The following is a 14,028-nucleotide window of genomic DNA, read 5'->3' on the forward strand; positions in this document are numbered from 1 at the left end:
AAAATGGCTGTTTTCTTTCCCGGGAGGAAAAAAATGAGGGAAATTGAGGGAAAAAGGGGAAAGGTAAAAAAAGGGACAAGAAATGACCCAAAATGGATATTTTTCACCCCAAAATGGCCGTTTCCTTTCAGTGGAAAAAAAAACCAGGGGAAAATGGGAAAAAACCAGGAGAAAAGTAAAAAAATGACAAGAAATGACCCAAAGTGGCCCTTTTTTGACCCAAAATGCCCATCTCTTTTCCCATAAGAAATAATACGCGGCGAAAATAAGGAAAAACGAGGGGTTTTTATTAATTTGAGCCCTTTTTTGGGTGGTTTTCTCCCGATTTTGGTGTTTTCCGACGTTTCTTCGGCCCCCGGGGGGGGGGAGGGGCGTTATTTCACCTGGGGGGGAGGGGAAAGAGGAAGGGGGGGGGTGGGCAACCAAACCCCCAAAGTGGGCAACCTGACCCCAAACTGGGCAACCTGACCCCAAACTGGGCAATCAGACCCCAAACTGGGCAACCAAACCCCCAAACTGGGCAACCTGACCCCAAACTGGGCAACCAAAGGCCAAACTGGGCAACCAAACCCCCAAAGTGGGCAACCAAAGCCCAAACTGGGCAACCAAAGCCCCAAACTGGGCAATCAAACCCCCAAACTGGGCAATCAAACCCCCAAACTGGGCAACCTGACCCCAAACTGGGCAACCAAAGCCGAAACTGGGCAATCAAACCCCCAAACTGGGCAACCAAACCCCCAAACTGGGCAACCAAAGCCGAAACTGGGCAATCAAATCCCCAAACTGGGCAATCAAACCCCCAACTGGGCAACCTGACCCCAAACTGGGCAATCAAACCCCCAAACTGGGCAACCAAAGCCCAAACTGGGCAACCAAACCCCCAAACTGGGCAACCAGACCCCAAACTGGGCAACCTGACCCCAAACCGGGCAACCAAACCCCCAAACTGGGCAATCAAAGCCCCAAACTGGGCAACCTGACCCCAAACTGGGCAACCTGACCCCAAACTGGGCAACCAAACCTCCAAACTGGGCAACCTGACCCCAAACTGGCCAATCAAACCCCCAAACTGGGCAACCAAAGCCCAAACTGGGCAACCTGACCCCAAACTGGGCAATCAAACCCCCAAACTGGGCAACCAAAGCCCAAACTGGGCAACCAAACCCCCAAACTGGGCAACCTGACCCCAAACTGGGCAATCAAACCCCCAAACTGGGCAACCAAAGCCCCAAACTGGGCAACCTGACCCCAAACTGGGCAACCAAACCCCCAAACTGGGCAATCAGACCCCAAACTGGGCAATCAAACCCCAAAGTGGGCAACCAAAGCCAAACTGGGCAACCTGACCCCAAACTGGGCAACCAAAGCCCAAACTGGGCAACCTGACCCCCAACTGGGCAACCTGACCCCAAACTGGGCAACCAAACCCCCAAACTGGGCAACCTGACCCCAAACTGGGCAATCAAACCCCAAACTGGGCAACCAAAGCCCAAACTGGGCAACCAAACCCCCAAACTGGGCAACCTGACCCCCAAACTGGGCAATCAAACCCCCAAACTGGGCAACCAAACCCCCAAACTGGGCAACCAAAGCCAGGAACGGGCAACTTGACCCCAAATTGGGCAATCCCAACCCCAAACCTGGCAACTTGACCCCAGAATGGGCAACCCAATCCCAAGAATGGGCAACCAAAGCTAGGAATGGGCAACTTGACCCCAAATTGGGCAACCTGACCCCAAACTGGGCAACCAAACTAGGAATGGGCAACCCAAGCCAGGAATGGGCAACCCAACCCCAAAATGGGCAACCCCAACCCCAGGAATGGGCAACCAAAGACAGGAATGGGCAACCCAACCCAAAACTGGGCAACCTGACCCCAAACTGGGCAACCAAACTAGGAATGGGCAACCAAAGCCAGGAATGGGCAACCCAACCCCAGGAATGGGCAACCCAATCCCAAACTGGGCAACCAATCCCCAAAATGGGCAACCCCAACCCCAGGAATGGGCAACCAAAGACAGGAATGGGCAACCCAACCCCAGAATGGGCAACCCAACCCCAAACTGGGCAACCAATCCCAAAATGGGCAACCCCAACCCCAGGAATGGGCAACCAAAGACAGGAATGGGCAACCAAACCCTAAACTGGGCAACCAACCCCAAGAATGGGCAAACCAACCCCAAAACTCATTGACCCAACCCCGAAACTGGGCAACTGAAGGCAGGAATGGGCAACTGAAGCCAGGAATGGCCAACCAAACCCCAAAACTGGGCAACCCAACCCCAAGAACTGGGCAACCCACCCACAAACTGGGCAACCAAACCCCAAACTGAGCAACTTGACCCCAAAATGGGCAACCAACCCCAGGAATGGGCAACCCACCCCAGGAATGGGCAACCCAACCCCAAAATGGGCAACGCCACCCTCCCATGGGGCTACCTTGATGAAGGTGACGATGCCGCTGTAGAAGAGTAGGAGGAGGAAGAGGACCACGAAGGTGGAGATGGTGGTCCAGGGGCTACCGTCCTCTTCGGGCTCCAGGTCCTCTCCCTCCCCCAACAAGCCACAGGGCACCAACCGTAGCCCGGTGCAACCCCAGGGATCTGTTGGGGGAGGGGGTGGCAACTAATTAACCCCGCCCCCTCTAATTAGCCCCCCACCCCCTTAACGAGCCCCCACCGCCCCTCAGTGGCCACCCTACCAGCCTCGATGGCCACTCTCTTCTCCGTGGGCTCGTCGGCGGAGACGTGGGCAACCACACAGGCGTAGGGGGTGCCCCCCACCCACTCGCCCCACGGCACCTCCAAGGTGGCCACCAGGGAGCAGTGTCGGGTCAGGTGGTCGCAGGTGGCCCCTTCGATAGCCGGTTCTGGGGCTTGGTGGCCCCGTTGCCACCAGACGGTGATGGCCGGGGGTAGAAGTCCTTCACCAGGCAGAGGAGGGTGAAGTCGTGGCCACTGCAGGCCTCCTCGGGGCTAGTGGGCAGGAGGTGGAGGCTGGGGGCTTCACGGGCCTGTGGGGGGTGGGAGGACAGGGTCAGAGCTTGCCAGGGGGCTAGTAAGCTTGCCACGGGGCTACTAAGCTTGTGTGAGGCTACTCAGCTTGCCTTGGGGCTACTAAGCTTGTATGGGGTTACCAAACTCTCCGTGGGACTACTAAGCTCACCATGGGGCTACCAAGCTCGCCATGGGGCTACTAAGCTCGCGTGGAGCTACCGCGCTCATGTGGGGCTACTGAGCTCACCATGGGGCTACTAAACTCACCATGGGGTGTCAAAGCTTGCCGGGGGGCTACTAAGCTCGCGTGGGACTACTAAGCTCACGTGGGACTACTAAGCTTGCAGTGGGGCTACTAAGCTCTCCATGGGGCTACTAAGCTCGCAGTGGGGCTACTAAGCTCTCCATGGGGCTACTAAGCTTGCCGTGGGGCTACTAAGCTCTCCATGGGGCTACTAAGCTCGCAGTGGGGCTACTAAGCTCACCATGGGGCTACTAAACAGTCACCCTCCCCAGTCACCCACCTTCCCCCCAGTAGCCCCCCCGGTTGCCCCCTGTCGCCTCCAGTAGCCCCCCCGGTTACCCCCTGTCCCCTCCAGTAGCCCCCCAAGTTGCCCCCCTTGCCCCCCCAGTTGCCCCCCATCCCTCCCAGTAGCCCCCCCGGTTGCCCCCTGTCCCCTCCAGTAGCCCCCCCAGTCGTCCCCCTTGCCCCCCCCAAGTAGCTCACCGGGGTGTGGGGAGGACTTCTCCGGGGTCTCAGGGGTTGGGGGGTCCGGGGGGGGGAACCTGGAAAAAGTGGGGGGTGGGGGGGTGGGGGGGTGTGAAGATGAACCTTCTTGGGGGGGGGGGGGTGGTCCTCAACCCCCTGGAGATGCCACCACTTGGGGGGCAGGAGAAGGACCCCAAAGGAGCATCTCAGGGGGGTTCTTGGTGACCCCCAAGTAGAAATCGTGGTGGTGGGGGGCTTCACTTCAACCCCCTGGAGATGCCACCACTTGGGGGCAGAAGAAGGACCCCAAAAAGGCATCTGGTGGGGGTTCCTGCTGCCCCCCAAGTAGAAATCATGGGGGTGGGACCTCACCCATGGTGGAACCTCAACCCCCTGGAGATGCCACCACTTGGGGGGCAGAAGAAGGACCCCAAAGGAGCATCTCAGGGGGGTTCTTGGTGACCCCCAAGTAGAAATCGTGGTGGTGGGGGGCTTCACTTCAACCCCCTGGAGATGCCACCACTTGGGGGGCAGGAGAAGGACCCCAAAAAGGCATCTGGGGGAGGTTCCTGCTGCCCCCCAAGTAGAAATCATGGGGGTGGGACCTCACCCATGGTGGAACCTCAACCCCCTGGAGATGCCACCACTTGGGGGGCAGAAGAAGGACCCCAAAGGAGCATCTCAGGGGGGTTCTTGGTGACCCCCAAGTAGAAATCGTGGTGGTGGGGGGCTTCACTTCAACCCCCTGGAGATGCCACCACTTGGGGGGCAGGAGAAGGACCCCAAAGGAGCATCTGGGGGAGGTTCTTGGTGACCCCCAAGTAGAAATCATGGGGGTGGGACCTCACCCATGGTGGAACCTCAACCCCCTGGAGATGCCACCACTTGGGGGGCAGGAGAAGAACATCTGAGGGGGGGTTCCTGCTGCCCCCCAAGTAGAAATCGTGGTGGTGGGACCTCACCCATGGTGGAACCTCAGCCCCCTGGAGATGCCACCACTTGGGGGGCAGGAGAAGGACCCCAAAAAGGCATCTGGTGGGGGTTCCTGCTGCCCCCCAAGTAGAAATCATGGGGGTGGGACCTCACCCATGGTGGAACCTCAACCCCCTGGAGATGCCACCACTTGGGGGGCAGAAGAAGGACCCCAAAGGAGCATCTGGGGGAGGTTCCTGCTGCCCCCCAAGTAGAAATCATGGGGGTGGGACCTCACCCATGGTGGAACCTCAACCCCCTGGAGATGCCACCACTTGGGGGGCAGAAGAAGAACATCTGAGGGGGGGTTCCTGCTGCCCCCCAAGTAGAAATCATGGGGGTGGGACCTCACCCATGGTGGAACCTCAACCCCCTGGAGATGCCACCACTTGGGGGGCAGAAGAAGGACCCCAAAGGAGCATCTGGGGGGGGGTTCCTGCTGCCCCCCAAGTAGAAATCATGGGGGTAGAACCTCACCCATGGTGGAACCTCAACCCCTTGGAGATGCCCCCCCCATCAGACCCCCTAAAACCAAGCCCCCGCCCCCCAAGTTGTCCATCAATGGGGGGGGTCTCATGGTGAGAAACTCCTCCCCCAGCACCTCCCACCCCCCCCCAAACTGGTCCTTACTGGTGGTCACTTACTGGCCACCAGTGGTCCCTCCAGGGCAGGGTGCCTGACCACGCATGCGTAGTCCCGCCCCTCCCCTTCCTTCTCCTCCAATTGGAGGAGGTTGAAGGTGGAGAAGATCTTCTGGCCTCTGATTGGTCCCTCCTGGGCCCGGGCTTGGAGGTCCCGCCCCCCCGTCCAATGGATGACGAGGTCCTGGGGGGCGAAGTCGGTGACGTGACAGAAGAGGAGCCACCCCCCACCGGTGGCCCCTGGGGGGACACGGGTGACGGTGGCCTTGGGGGGCTTCCAGAGGACGTCACCTGTGGGGCAGGAGGAGGAGAAGGTGGTGGTGGCACCTTGAGGTGTGGGTCCAGGTGGGGGCCCCATAGGGTCCTGGTGGTCCCATAGGGCCCTGGTGACCTTATATGGACCTTGGTGGCCTCATATGGGCCTGGTTGCCCCATAGGTTCCTGGTGGCACCATATGGACCTTGGTGGCCCCATAGGTTCCTGGTGGCCCCATAGGTCCCCTGGTGGCCTCATATGGGCCTGGTTGCCCCATAGGTTCCTGGTGGCCCCATATGAACCTGGTGGCCCCATATGGGCCTTGGCCAATCTGTAGGTCCCCTGGTGACCCCATATAGACCTGGTGGCCCCATAGGTTCCTGGTGGCCCCACATGGACATTGGTGGCCCCATATGGGCCTTGGCCAACCTATAGGTCCCCTGGTGACCCCACATGGACGTGGCGGCCCCATAGGTTCCTGGTGGCCCCATATGGGCCTTGATCAACCTATAGGTCCCCTGGTGGCCCCACATGGACCTGGCGGCCCCATAGGTTCCTGGTGGCCCCATATGGGCCTTGGTCAACCTATAGGTCCCCTGGTGGCCCCATATGGACTTGGTGGCCCCACATGGACCTAGTGGCCCCACATGGACATTGGTGGCCCCATATGAGCCTTGGCCAATCTATAGGTCCCCTGGTGACCCCACATGGACCTGGCGGCCCCATAGGTTCCTGGTGGCCCCATATGGGCCTTGGTCAACCTATAGGTCCCCTGGTGGCCCCACATGGACGTGGCGGCCCCATAGGTTCCTGGTGGCCCCATATGGGCCTTGGTCAACCTATAGGTCCCCTGGTGGCCCCATATGGACTTGGTGGCCCCATATGGACCTTGGTGGCCCCATAGGTTCCTGGTGGCACCATATGGACCTTGGTGGCCCCATAGGTTCCTGGTGGCCCCATAGGTCCCCTGGTGACCCCACATGGACCTGGCGGCCCCATAGGTTCCTGGTGGCCCCATATGGGCCTTGGTCAACCTATAGGTCCCCTGGTGGCCCCACATGGACCTGGCGGCCCCATAGGTTCCTGGTGGCCCCATATGGGCCTTGGCCAACCTATAGGTCCCCTGGTGACCCCACATGGACGTGGCGGCCCCATATGGACCTAGTGGCCCCATAGGTTCCTGGTGGCCCCATATGGACCTGGTGGCCCCATAGGTTCCTGGTGGCCCCATATGGGCCTTGGTCAACCTATAGGTCCCCTGGTGGCCCCATATGGACATTGGTGGCCCCACATGGACATTGGTGGCCCCATATGAGCCTTGGCCAATCTGTAGGTCCCCTGGTGACCCCACATGGACCTGGCGGCCCCATAGGTTCCTGGTGGCCCCATATGGGCCTTGGTCAACCTATAGGTCCCCTGGTGGCCCCATATGGACTTGGTGGCCCCATATGGACCTAGTGGCCCCATAGGTTCCTGGTGGCCCCATATGGGCCTTGGCCAACCCTATAGGTCCCTGGTAACCCCATATAGCCCCACACAGGCCCGTGTGGCCCCCTATAGGCCAGTACAGCCCAGTACAGCCCCATATAGTCCAGTACAGCCCCCTATAGGCCAGTACAACCCAGTACAGGCCAGTACAGCCCCATAGAGCCCCCTATAGCCCAGTACATCCCAGTACAGCCCAGTATGGTCCCATATGGATCAGTACAAACCAGTACAGCCCAGTACAGCCCAGTATGGTCCCATATGGCCCAGTACATCCCAGTACGTCCCAGTACGTCCCAGTACAGCCCAGTATGGCCCCATATGGACCAGTACAGCCCAGTACAGGCCAGTACAGCCCAGTATGGTCCCATATGGATCAGTACAAAACAGTACAGCCCAGTACAACCCAGTACAGCCCAGTACGGTCCCATATGGATCAGTACAAACCAGTACAGCCCAGTACAGCCCAGTATGGTCCCATATGGCCCAGTACAAACCAGTACAGCCCAGTACAGGCCAGTACAGCCCAGTATGGTCCCATATGGACCAGTACAGCCCAGTACAGGCCAGTACAGCCCAGTATGGTCCCATATGGACCAGTACATCCCAGTACGTCCCAGTACGTCCCAGTACAGCCCAGTACAGCCCAGTATGGTCCCATGTGGCCCAGTACAGCCCAGTACAGGCCAGTACAGGCCAGTATGGTCCCATATGGCCCAGTACATCCCAGTACGTCCCAGTACGTCCCAGTACAGCCCAGTATGGCCCCATATGGACCGGTACAGCCCAGTACAGCCCAGTACAGGCCAGTATGGTCCCATATGGCCCAGTACATCCCAGTACAGCCCAGTATGGTCCCATATGGACCAGTACAAACCAGTACAAACCAGTACAGCCCAGTATGGCCCCATATGGATCAGTACAAACCAGTACAGCCCAGTACAGCCCAGTACAGCCCAGTATGGTCCCATATGGCCCAGTACAAACCAGTACAGCCCAGTACAGGCCAGTACAGCCCAGTATGGTCCCATATGGACCAGTACAAACCAGTACAGCCCAGTACGTCCCAGTACAGCCCAGTATGGCCCCATATGGACCAGTACAGCCCAGTACAGGCCAGTACAGCCCAGTATGGTCCCATATGGACCAGTACAAACCAGTACAGCCCAGTACAGGCCAGTACAGCCCAGTATGGCCCCATATGGATCAGTACAGCCCAGTACAGCCCAGTACAGCCCAGTACAGGCCAGTACAGCCCTATAGAGCCCCCTATAGCCCAGTACAGCCCAGTACAGCCCAGTATGGTCCCATATGGACCAGTACAGCCCAGTACAGGCCAGTACAGCCCAGTATGGTCCCATATGGACCAGTACATCCCAGTACGTCCCAGTACAGCCCAGTATGGCCCCATATGGACCAGTACAGCCCAGTACAGGCCAGTATGGTCCCATATGGACCAGTACAAACCAGTACAGCCCAGTACAGCCCAGTACAGCCCAGTATGGTCCCATATGGACCAGTACAGCCCAGTACAGGCCAGTACAGCCCAGTATGGTCCCATATGGACCAGTACATCCCAGTACGTCCCAGTACGTCCCAGTACAGCCCAGTACAGCCCAGTATGGTCCCATGTGGCCCAGTACAGCCCAGTACAGGCCAGTACAGGCCAGTATGGTCCCATATGGCCCAGTACATCCCAGTACGTCCCAGTACGTCCCAGTACAGCCCAGTATGGCCCCATATGGACCAGTACAGCCCAGTACAGCCCAGTACAGCCCAGTATGGTCCCATATGGCCCAGTACATCCCAGTACAGCCCAGTATGGTCCCATATGGACCAGTACAAACCAGTACAAACCAGTACAGGCCAGTACAGCCCAGTATGGTCCCATATGGACCAGTACAGCCCAGTACAGGCCAGTACAGCCCAGTATGGTCCCATATGGACCAGTACAGCCCAGTACAGGCCAGTACAGGCCAGTATGGTCCCATATGGACCAGTACAAACCAGTACAGCCCAGTACAGGCCAGTACAGCCCAGTATGGTCCCATATGGATCAGTACAAACCAGTACAGCCCAGTACAGCCCAGTATGGTCCCATATGGCCCAGTACAGCCCAGTACATCCCAGTACGACCCCCTCTTATCCCCCCCTCAACTCACTGTTGGGTCCCAGTTTGAGCTTCTGGTCAAGGGGGCGGTGACAGGGGACGGTGGCCTGGCACCTGAGGGTGTGGCCGGCCACCCACTGGTCCAGGGAGACGAAGCGGGTGAGGAGAAGTCTTTGGGTGCCGTTGGGGTAATGGGTGAATTCCGGGGTCCCCAGGGGCTCCCCCTCCCAGGAGAGGGTGGCCCCCTGGAGTTGCCACCCCAGGAGAAGGCAGTTGGCCGTGGCCGGGCTGGCCAGGAGGTCGGCGTAGGAAGGTTGGGTGACGAAGAGGTTGGGGGGAACGGTGGCCCCCCAACAGGCTGTGAGGAGAGAGAGGGTGAGAAGGTCCACCTTGGGTGGTGAGCATCTGTGGGGTACATTCGTGGGGGCTCCATCCGGCCAGCGGGGTCTTGTATCTCCTCATCCAACCGTCCATCATCTGATGTTTCTCCATCCATCCATCCATCCATCCATCCATCCATCCATCCATCCATCCATCCACCAACCCATCCATCTCTGGAGACCTCAACCAACCTTCTCCTCAGCCATCCTACCACCCATCCATCCCAGTTGTCCATCCCTCCATCCATTCCTCCATCTCTGTAGACCCCAACCAACCTTCTGTCCATCGTCCCACCATCCAACCATCTCCGGAGACCTCAACCAACCTTCTCCTCAGCCATCCTACCACCCATCCATCCCAGTTGTCCATCCCTCCATCCATTCCTCCATCTCTGTAGACCCCAACCAACCTTCTGTCCATCGTCCCACCATCCAACCATCTCCGGAGACCTCAACCAACCTTCTCCTCAGCCATCCTACCACCCATCCATCCCAGTTGTCCATCCCTCCATCCATTCCTCCATCTCTGTAGACCCCAACCAACCTTCTGTCCATCGTCCCACCATCCAACCATCTCCGGAGACCTCAACCAACCTTCTCCTCAGCCATCCTACCACCCATCCATCCCAGTTGTCCATCCCTCCATCCATTCCTCCATCTCTGTAGACCCCAACCAACCTTCTGTCCATCGTCCCACCATCCAACCATCTCCGGAGACCTCAACCAACCTTCTCCTCAGCCATCCTACCACCCATCCATCCCAGTTGTCCATCCCTCCATCCATTCCTCCATCTCTGTAGACCCCAACCAACCTTCTGTCCATCGTCCCACCATCCAACCATCTCCGGAGACCTCAACCAACCTTCTCCTCAGCCATCCTACCACCCATCCATCCCAGTTGTCCATCCCTCCATCCATTCCTCCATCTCTGTAGACCCCAACCAACCTTCTGTCCATCGTCCCACCATCCAACCATCTCCGGAGACCTCAACCAACCTTCTCCTCAGCCATCCTACCACCCATCCATCCCAGTTGTCCATCCCTCCATCCATTCCTCCATCTCTGTAGACCCCAACCAACCTTCTGTCCATCGTCCCACCATCCAACCATCTCCGGAGACCTCAACCAACCTTCTCCTCAGCCATCCTACCACCCATCCATCCCAGTTGTCCATCCCTCCATCCATTCCTCCATCTCTGTAGACCCCAACCAACCTTCTGTCCATCGTCCCACCATCCAACCATCTCCGGAGACCTCAACCAACCTTCTCCTCAGCCATCCTACCACCCATCCATCCCAGTTGTCCATCCCTCCATCCATTCCTCCATCTCTGTAGACCCCAACCAACCTTCTGTCCATCGTCCCACCATCCAACCATCTCCGGAGACCTCAACCAACCTTCTCCTCAGCCATCCTACCACCCATCCATCCCAGTTGTCCATCCCTCCATCCATTCCTCCATCTCTGTAGACCCCAACCAACCTTCTGTCCATCGTCCCACCATCCAACCATCTCCGGAGACCTCAACCAACCTTCTCCTCAGCCATCCTACCACCCATCCATCCCAGTTGTCCATCCCTCCATCCATTCCTCCATCTCTGTAGACCCCAACCAACCTTCTGTCCATCGTCCCACCATCCAACCATCTCCGGAGACCTCAACCAACCTTCTCCTCAGCCATCCTACCACCCATCCATCCCAGTTGTCCATCCTTCCATCCATTCCTCCATCTCTGTAGACCCCAACCAACCTTCTGTCCACCCATCCCACCGCCCCACCCATCCCCAACCCCACCCCACCCCTTACCCATGCACTTGCTGGTGTTCCTCATCACCACATTCCCTCCCCCCGATGGGGTCACCTTGCAGGTGTAGATGTCCCCTTTGTCCCAACTGGACTTCTTGATATTCAACGAGCTCCTCCCACTGTCCACCCCACTGGTGGGGGTGGGAGTAAGTATCTCCTCCCCGTTCAGCAGCCAGGACACCTTGGTCTTCTCCACCGTGGAGCTCCAGAAGATGCAGACAAGCTCCAGATCTACCTCATCACCACCATCTTCACATCGAGGTTCCACCAGGACCACCTGAACCTGAGATGGTTCCGGCCGTGACCTACAAGCTACAAGAGGGATGTGGGTATGGGTGGCCACCACAAGGTCACCTTCACATGGGGGTTCCAACAGGGCCACCAAGAGGGACGTGGGGATGGGTGGCCACCACGAGGTCACCTTCACCCCTGGCTTCCCCCAGGGCCACCAAGAGGGACGTGGGGATGGGTGGTCACCACCACCACGAGGTCACCTTCACCCTGGGGTCCCAACAGGGCCACTCACGGTGGTTCCACCAGGGCCACCAAGAGGGATGTGAGGATGGACGGCCACCACGAGGTCACCTTCACCCCTGGCTTCCCCCAGGGCCACCAAGAGGGACGTGGGGATGGGTGGTCACCACCACCACGAGGTCACCTTCACCCTGGGGTCCCAACAGGGCCACTCACGGTGGTTCCACCAGGGCCACCAAGAGGGATGTGAGGATGGACGGCCACCACGAGGTCACCTTCACCCCTGGCTTCCCCCAGGGCCACCAAGAGGGACGTGGGGATGGGTGGTCACCACCACCATGAGGTCACCTTCACCCTGGGGTCCCAACAGGGCCACTCACAGTGGTTCCACCAGGGCCACCAAGAGGGACGTGGGGATGGGTGGCCACCACGAGGTCACCTTCACCCCTGGCTTCCCCCAGGGCCACCAAGAGGGACGTGGGGATGGGTGGTCACCACCACCACGAGGTCACCTTCACCCTGGGGTCCCAACAGGGCCACTCACGGTGGTTCCACCAGGGCCACCAAGAGGGACATGGGGATGGGTGGCCACCACGATGTCACCCCACGTCCCCAACCCCCTCCCCCTCCCTTCTTCCCCCAACTCCCCTCTCCTGCCATGTCCTACCGTCCTTGGGAAGAACCTTGGAGACGAGGACGTTGGAAAGATGGCGGCGGATGTGGCACGTCACGGGGTGGCCACCGTTGGGGACCTTGAGGGCTCGGCTGGTGATGTAGCTATCTTGTTGGTCGCCCTTGGCCAATCGGAGCCCAGGGAGCTGGGGCGGGGCGGTGGGCACCGGTGGCTCCCACTCAATGGTCAGGTCGTTGGGGTAGAAGTTGGTGGCCAAACAGAGGAAAAGGGGCTCATTGGCCACTTCCACGCAACAAGGGACCATCCAGAAGACCATGGGAAGTTGCTCCCGAGCTTGGGGGGGAGAGGAAATAAAAAAGGGGGGTGGGGGGGTGGGTGTGGGTGGGGTGTCAGGGTGGGGGGGTAGGGGGTGGACAACCAACCCCCCCCCCCTCCCCCCAAAGTAGTCCTCGGGTCATGTGACCCTCCAAAAAGCATCTTCTGGAGGTCCCACCCCGTGGTGGCCCCACCAGAACATCTCCCAGGGGTTCGTGCCCACCCCCCCCACCCCCCCCAAATATCTTCTAGGAGCAGCCCCCCCCCCCCCATCGTGACCCCCCCCCCAAAATGACTTCTAGGGTCACGTGACCCCCTCCAACATCTCCTCGGGTCATGTGACCCCCCCCCCCAAAAAACATCTTCTAGGAGGTCCCACCCCATGGTGGCACCCCCAGAATATCTCCAAGGGTTTGTGGCCCCCCCCAAAACATCTCCAAGGAGGTCCCACCCCATGGTGACCCCCCCCAAAATGACTCCTAGGGGTATGTGACCCCCCCCAAAACATCTCCAAGGAGGTCCCACCCCACGGTGACCCCCCCCAAAACGACTCCTAGGGGTATGTGACCCCCCCCCCCCAAAACATCTCCAAGAAGCCACCGCCCCATCACAGCCCCCCCCCCCGAAAACGACTTCCAACGTCATGTGGCCCCCCCCAAAACAAGTCCTAGGAACCTCCACCCCATCGTGGCCCCCCCCCCCCAAAAAACATCTCCAAGGAGGTCCCACCCCATGGTGACCCCCCCCAAAATGACTCCTAGGGGTATGTGACCCCCCCCCCCAAAACATCTCCAAGAAGCCACCGTCCCATCACAGCCCCCCCCCCGAAAACGACTTCCAACGTCATGTGGCCCCCCCCAAAACAAGTCCTAGGAGCCTCCACCCCATCGTGGCCCCCCCCAAAAAACATCTCCAAGGAGGTCCCACCCCCATGGTGATCCTCCCCAAAACATCTCCTTGGGGTTTGTGGCCCCCCCCCCAAAACAACATCTAGGGGTACGTAGCCCACCCCCCCCCGACAACTCATAGGGGTATGCGGCCCCCCCAAAACATCTCCGAGGAGGTCCCACCCCATGGTGACCCCCCCAAAATGACTCCTAGGGGTATGCGGCCCCCCCCAAAACATGTCCGAGGAGCCACCACCCCACCGTGACCCCCCCCAAAACGACTCCTAGGGGTATGTGACCCCCCCCCCAAAACATCTCCAAGGAGGTCCCACCCCACGGTGACCCCCCCCCAAAATGACTCCTA

At 59.2% G+C, this 14,028-nt stretch overlaps 1 gene segment (V, D, J or C); it reads right to left on the minus strand.

Annotated features, from left to right (window-relative positions):
• Positions 1-2,439: 2,439 nt before the first annotated feature.
• LOC141478063 (Ig gamma chain C region-like) lies at positions 2,440-12,795 on the minus strand (the record flags this gene model as incomplete). The annotated part of the segment is given in 6 exon segments: positions 2,440-2,603; positions 2,702-2,923; positions 5,322-5,609; positions 9,221-9,526; positions 11,355-11,666; positions 12,496-12,795. Coding segments are annotated over 6 exon segments (1,592 nt in total), but the record flags the coding sequence as incomplete, so codon positions are not given.
• Positions 12,796-14,028: the final 1,233 nt, after the last annotated feature.

This window comes from Numenius arquata, unplaced genomic scaffold, assembly GCF_964106895.1.
Source record: "Numenius arquata unplaced genomic scaffold, bNumArq3.hap1.1 HAP1_SCAFFOLD_1630, whole genome shotgun sequence".
NCBI lineage: Eukaryota > Metazoa > Chordata > Aves > Charadriiformes > Scolopacidae > Numenius > Numenius arquata.